The sequence below is a fragment of the Osmerus eperlanus genome, chromosome 18 (assembly GCF_963692335.1).
Source record: "Osmerus eperlanus chromosome 18, fOsmEpe2.1, whole genome shotgun sequence".
Taxonomy (NCBI): Eukaryota; Metazoa; Chordata; class Actinopteri; order Osmeriformes; family Osmeridae; genus Osmerus; species Osmerus eperlanus.
The window spans coordinates 7,992,161-7,999,303 of NC_085035.1; the positions used below are offsets into that span (position 1 = coordinate 7,992,161).

Here is a 7,143-nt window from a genome sequence, read left to right on the forward strand (position 1 = left end):
GCACAGTAGGGTGGGCAGCAGGGCGAGGGGCGATATGGGTAGGGCGAGGGGCAATGGGGGTAGGGCGGGGCATGATAGGGATGGGAGTGGGGCCTCCAAGGGCGGCTGAAGGACCAGGGAAGAGCTGCCTCTGGGCTGCCAGCCTGGGTCAGACCGCTGGAGGTGGTGCTGGAGATGGCCTCCACAAGGCGGCAGCAGTCTGGCCACTGAGCAGGCGAACCAGTGGACCCCAGGACACACCTCTCCACACCTGGCGTGAACTCCACCTTTTTTTTGTGGCGGAACCGCCCCTTGATGAGCCTGTCCAGGTGCCGCGCAGCAAACACTACCCTCTGCTTGTCATAATCCAGCAGGTCTTGCCACAGCCCCACAATGTTGCTGACCTAAGAAGGAAAGAAAACATATATTATATGTTTATATATTATAAATATATAAACATTGTACAATGCATGTCTTGCTGACCTGCTGGTTATGGAGGATCATGTTGGTCTGATGCCTCAGCTCCACTAAGCACTCTGCCAGTCTATCCACCCGATCCATGCCAGGCATGCCATGCTCGTCCACAGCCTGAAACATTCAACAATTTGACATTTAGTGCTGAACACCTTATGGCAAAGGTTTGTTATATTGACTGCTGCTGCTGTGTGTTTTATTTGTTTGCTGTCAATTACTGTGTGTTGTTCCTAATAATCAATTGCGCTTGTATTCAGACACTTTCCTATCTGCTGAACTTGTTAGTTTCTATGAATGACAGTTAGTTACTAGTAAAAAGTTAACATACCAGCTGTTCTTCAGGCACCTGAGAGGAGGCACCTGGGACACAAGGCTGGGTTATGGGGGGAGGCAGGTTGGTGGGGGTGACAGGTAGGATAGAGGTGGTTACAGTCAAGGTGGTGGAAGGCAGGGTGGAGGAGGTGAGTGGCAGGGTGTTAGAAGGCAGGGTGGAGGAGGTGAGTGGCAGGGTGTTAGAAGGCAGGGTGGAGGAGGTGAGTGGCAGGGTGGGGACCACAGGCAGGGTGGTAGAAGGCAGGGCGGAAGAGGGGAAGTCTTCCGAAACACTACCGATAGTGAGGTCCTGTCCTTCATCCTCAAACCCTTTATCCGCCTGTTCCTCCTCTGTGGCGTGGTCCTCCAGCAGCTGGTCTGTCTCCTCAGAGTCGGGGTCCATGTCCTGCAAGGGCTGCCCTGTCTGCCTAAGCAGGTAGTTCACCCCAAGCAACTCTCCTGAACATGAACAACAATGCAATGCTAATTAGTATTAAAAAACAGATATGGAACTTACCATAATGCATAAATACTGAGCTTTCAACAACATAATTATTTGTATTTATATTTGCCCTGAGACTTACCGGTGTACTTTCTAGGCGGGATGAAGGAGGGGACATACTTCCTTCCAAAAACCTTCAGGCTGTTGCTGTTGACGGACTCCAGCACGTCCCCCGAGTACGTCAACAGCGCCATGCGCTTGGTGGTGATGGAGGCCGCTGCCCGGTTTTGGTTCCACCTGTTCAGGCCTTCCAGGAGGTACAGCTGGAAGTTGAGCAGGTTTGCACTCGTTCCTAAAAAAAAGAGAGAACGTGAACAATGATGAACAAGGCTATTTGAATAAAATGTCATCAGTAAGAATAATGATAAGATGATGAAATCTACACCAACCTGGAATAAACCTGTTCAGGTGGCAGTGGAAGGACTCCAAGGAGGTGGAGCCTCTTGCACACCTGTATGTAGTCAGCTGGATCCCCTCCCTGGTGGAACTGCCTGTCTCCGTGTACAGGAGTACACCTGGCACATCCTGGATGCACTTCACGTGCCTCTTCTGGGTGCGCCAGATGTGCTCCATCTTTGCCTGGTCCAGCAGCGGAACCCCCAGCAGGTCTCTCCCCTTCTCCCCCATCAGCTCCTGCAGCAGCTGCTCAATGCGGAGGACCGTGGCTTCCACTCCACGTGTCCTCCGCCTGCAGAACTGGGACAGCTCAGCCTTGGTGATGGCCTTGTCCACCATGTCGTTGGTGATGAGGGGCACACCCTCCCTTCTGAGCTGCTCCCTCTTCACCCTGCGCAGTAGGGCTACGTCCGCTGCATCCCACTCAAAGAGGCACACAGACAGGCGGCTCATAAAGAGGGGGTACAGGGCATGGGCATCGGTGGTGCATCCCACGGCCAGCCGCTGCATAAAATGCCAGATGTCCAGCCTTATCTTCAGGTCTGGCCACCCACCAAACCTGGCCTGAAGCTTGGTCTCCCCCTCCTCCGAGCAGCAGCCACAGTCCACATAGAGCAAGACCTGGGTGCCTGGGTGTACCTCTCAATGAGACCAGAGACCATCGCGTCCAGCCCCGGTCCCTCCTGGGCAGTCAGGACACTGACGAGGACCTGGCCGATCTCGTTCCCCACCGAGGTCACCCAGAATGCAGTCCCCTTTGCTGCACCAGCCAGCTTCTTTGTCATCTGAAATGACAAAATGTACACAAACAACTTAATGAGAGCTTTCAAAAGAAAGTCTGTTAACTAAACACAGAAGTTTATGTATTTATTACTACAGTCTTAATCAAAGGCACGGATATGTGTGCTTATAAGAATACAAATCATTGAGGATTCATGTTTTCATTGTGGCATAATTGCCACAATGGATTTTCTTCATCTTATTACCTTCTTGGTGGAGTCCATTTTTAAAATGGACCCAAAGGTTGACGTGATGGACGCCTTTATATGGTCCATACGGCTAATGATGTCCCTTCCGTACACCGACAGCACCCACCGGCTGGTTGGGACATCGAGTGGCTGTGGAGGCTCCTGGCAGGTGACTGGGAAGAGGCTGGGCTGGTCAACAAAGGCCGCACACTCCCCCAAGTAGTCGGCCAGGCGGTCCAACCACTCTTCCCCATGGTTCTCCCGCAGCTGTTTCACCAAGCATGCCGGGCTGTTGCCGAGGGTCCGTTCCCGCAACATGCGGATGACCCGTATGTCACAAGCATACCTTGAAGAAAAGTTTAGTTTCAAGAACTTGTTCAATTATGTAAGGACCTGCAGCAGGCATTATCAGAAAATTATTGTAGATTTTTAACTCACAAGCGTGTCAGGATCATCCTGAACTTCCTCCTGTGAGGCAGGTCCAGGACAGCCTGACTGGTTGCCAGATGGGTCAGGCGACACACAGTGCACCTGAGTGTCTCCGTCACCATCAGGTAGTACCGGTCCACGTCCAGGACCTTCCGCACCCTCTTGTGCACACCATACCCCGTCAGCTGCTTCCCACAGGTTTGGCAGAATACCCTCACTTTCCACAAGTGATAGGGCATCCATACCAAGAGCCTGTGGGCAATAAAACGGTCCGGTGTTGGAGCCTGGTGGTAAATCAGGGCAGAGGCTGGTGGCTCATACCAGAGCTTCAAGTGCAAACGCAGCTTGCCAGACTGAAACAGGGTGGACGCAATCCACCGCTGGTCCTGAACTGGGATTGTCTCCTTCATTCTGACAGGAAGCCATAAGTCAGGAGTGGGACCAGGAGCGGGGCCAGGAGCGGGGCCAGGAGCAGGGCCAGGAGCAGGGCCAGGAGCAGGGCCAGGAGCAGGGCCAGGAGCAGGGCCAGGAGCAGGGCCAGGAGCAGGGCCAGGAGCAGGACCAGGAGCAGGGCCAGGAGCAGGGCCAGGAGCAGCAAGCTCATCCTCATCATGCACATCCTGTTACAAAACAAGAGAAATATATTTACAAAAACAGAATAGCCCAATCATATGAGAACATCCTCATCCTATAAAACAAAAAACAGTTCAAAGAACACAACACTTACAGCAGCCATTGCAGGGCTGGTGCTGGTCTCGGAGACAGTGCTGAGGCTGGAAGCTATGCTGGACCTCACAGAGGTCGTCGCAGGGCTGGAGCGGGAAGATGTCCTCACGGAGGCTTTGTAGGGGGTGGATGTGGGCTTTGAGAACGGTGATTCGGTCCTCACAAAAGCTAAGGCAGGGCTTGATGGTGTTCTAGGCCTCACAGAGGCCATAGGGGAACCAAAGCCTGGTGGGGTGGTCCTCACAGAGGCCTTAGGGGAACCAAAGCCTGGTGGGGTGGTCCTCACAGAGGCCATAGGTGAGCTGGCAGTGGCCTGGGTGTCTCCTGTCATGGTTGGTGACTGCACAGAGACTGGGAGAAGGAGGGGGGGAAGCATTTGTAAAAAGTAGAGCTCAATGGAATCAAATCAAGCTCTTAAGATTTAGGTTTGCTCATATTAACCTATAAATATATATTTACATATTATCATATTTACCTTTGCCTTCTTAAACACATTCACATTGGGCTTTGCAGCAGCGCCATGTGAGCCTCCAAATCGTGGTTTAGAAAACTGTGGTGACAATTAGAGACATTTATCAAAGGAATACATTGTAAACCTGAAATGCTCTTCCATTTTGCCATCATCATATGTAATCAGTGGTTGTCCATATTTGAACGCTTGTATGACAATAATAATATTGAAATAGTCACCATGGACAAAGTCAGTGTGGGCCGTGCTGGGACATGGGCTGAGGCAGAGGCAGAGGCTGAGGCCATTCCCAATGGAGGAGGGGCAGAGGCAGAGGTAGAGGCCGTTCCCAGTGGGGGAGGGGCAGCACAGGTAGAGGTCTCTGCCACAGTTTGTCCAGTGGTTGGCTGGATTAAGGACAGAGAGATCCATGTCAGACATCACATTACTGAGCACATCACAAAGTGATTCTTTTAGTGTTTTGGTGTCAAGAAGTCTCATTCACATTACCTTTGGATTATGAAAGCCACAAGTACACTGCTGTGTCCCACCAAACAGCATTCTTTGGCCACGTAACTGCAACGGGCACTTCTCAATCTGTTCCAAATAAAACAAACACATTTTTTAAAGAAAACAACCCAATATAAATGGAGTGTTTTGACATATCATCTTCTATTGGTGACTAAACATGACATTGACAGTGAAGTTGCTGTTCATTATCCTTATCAAGGTCCCATACTGTGACTGGTATTTCTGGCAATTCAGTAATCTTTTATAGGCCATCAGAATACATCAATTTCTTTTCAGTGATCTTTTGGTCATTTTACATACCTTTTGAAAGAGGTCATACCACCTCTTCTGTCCTGGGGCTGGCCTGTTGCCTGCATCAGCAGGCCGGGCAGATAACAGCATTTTTTGATGAAGAATCGTTCAAATGTGGATACAAGCGCCAAAATTGGCACAATTACTCTATGGGTACTGCTCTTCCAATAAAGAACGTTAGCCAACGCAAAAAAAACTCATGTTGGCCGCGGCGGCCATTTTATTTCCCGCCATTATCATAGTATGCGTTTTCCATGATATCTCCTGAAAAAAACATCAGAGCACATATACGATGATGTCAACCCCTATGTTTTGATGGTCAAGGAATGCAATGATACCATAGACAACATCATTGAATGCTTTGTGGCACTCATGGCTGCCATTTTGCCTTCCTCCATAACCGAATTCTGTATTTTGCATCATATCTCTTCAGCCAAACACAATAAATGGAAAGTGGTAATGTCTACCCCTATGTTTTGATGGTCAAGGATTACAATGATACCATACACAACACCATAAACTTTATACATCTAAAGATAAGTCTAATTGTGAGGTATAATACTGTGGAATGGAAATCGTAATATTAATAGACCAATTTTTTTAAGGGATTTTAGGTGACATTTTATTTTGAAGAAAGAATAATTGAAAACAGAATTTGGGTTTTCTACCTGTTTGTCTTGTTACTCCAAATTGGAATAACACAAATTGATGTACTGTCTCTTTAAGTGGGACTGTCTCTTTAAGATCAGATTTTGTTGGTGGCAACTGTTGCTGAGCAGAGCATATCTGAGGTAAGATATATTATTTATGTATATTTATGTAAATTTCCAATACTTAAGGGTTTTATAGCATACCCTCTATATGTGAAAATATGTAATTTAAGGGTGTAATCTTATTGACAGATAACATAATTTGTTTATCAATTTTGGAGTTAATTAGACAGCTGATTGATTACTAGCATTAGCTGAACATGCTAATGTTTTAACATGACATGACGATTGAAAAAGGTCACTGTAGCCAGTGTATTGGCTGTAAAATGACTATGTGACTCATTTGTTTGCACTTAGTAGTTACTTGTACTACTTTATACATGTGTAATACGCTGTTTGATTAATAGATGATAATAATAATAATAATTAATAGATAGAAATAATAGATTTAGGGTTTGCCAATCTCTATATCAACATCACTTGTGCCAGTTTTATCTTGAGTATACAGGCCTACGCAATGTGTTGTTTTCATTTTAATCACTGACACTTATGTTGTCATCTTGTACACTGAATTGGTTTCAATTATGTGTTTGTGTTGTTTTATGTTATAGGCATGTATAGCAGAAATAGACTAGCCTGCCAAGCAAGATGGCAAACTCTTCACCAACACCAGCTAAGTGGCAAACCGACTGGAGAAAATGTTGTTTATGTCAAAAGGAGACACAAGAAGTTCTCAAAGCCCCGCCAACACGATATTCATCTGATCAGGACGGCTACAGCATGATTTCAATGACCTGCCAATCATTCTCGATCCTGCGCGGCTGGATGAGGGTGGTGGGATAGATGGAACATTAAGACGGAATAAGGCCATGTATCATCAGAGCTGCCGCCTCCTTTTCAACAACACAAACCTTGACCGGGCCAAAAAAAGGAGAGCACAGAACAGTAATCAAGGTGATTGCCAAACAAAGATGCGCAGAGCTCATGAAGGTCAGAAGTCTACCCTAGCTTTCTTTCTCTGTAATACAGAAGCTCCAGCATCCGAGCTTAGACAAGTAATGACGATGCAACTTAACCAGAGACTAAATAAATGTGCCAAAGCACTTAATGATGGAAAACTTCTGGCAGCACTGAGTGGTGGAGATGCCATTGCCCAAGAGCTGAAATACCACGTCACATGTTTGACTAATCTCTACAATAGAGAAAGAGCATCCCTCAGAACCATCAAGAGACAAGCACGTGAACAGACACGTGAACAGAATGCGTCCCCACAGGCATTTTCTGAGCTGGTCATTTATATAGTGGAGACCAAATCTTGCTCCGAGGATCTGTCTGTCTTCCGGCTTGCAGATCTAGTTAACCTGTATCAGCAACGGC

General features: G+C 47.6%; 1 protein-coding gene across 1 annotated transcript; it reads right to left on the reverse strand.

Annotated features, from left to right (window-relative positions):
• Window positions 1-965: 965 nt before the first annotated feature.
• Window positions 966-2,270, reverse strand: LOC134039087 (uncharacterized). The gene is made up of 4 exons (XM_062484836.1): window positions 1,657-2,270; window positions 1,350-1,559; window positions 1,095-1,224; window positions 966-1,047 (listed from the first exon to the last, which is right to left on the reverse strand). Exons 1-4 carry the CDS (start codon window positions 2,171-2,173, stop codon window positions 966-968), a joined length of 939 nt encoding a protein of 312 aa, XP_062340820.1. The 5' UTR covers window positions 2,174-2,270.
• Between the last annotated feature and the right edge of the window lie 4,873 nt (window positions 2,271-7,143).

Excerpts from the sequence above, each read along its gene's own strand:
- LOC134039087 (XM_062484836.1), bottom strand. The coding sequence starts at position 2,173 with ATGCAGCGGCTGGCCGTGGGATGCACCACCGATGCCCATGCCCTGTAC. Across the intron at positions 1,225-1,349 it reads CCCGCCTAGAAAGTACACCG|GAGAGTTGCTTGGGGTGAAC; the intron begins GTAAGTCTCAGG and ends GTTCATGTTCAG. Across the intron at positions 1,048-1,094 it reads GAGGAACAGGCGGATAAAGG|ACTTCCCCTCTTCCGCCCTG; the intron begins GTTTGAGGATGA and ends GTGTTTCGGAAG.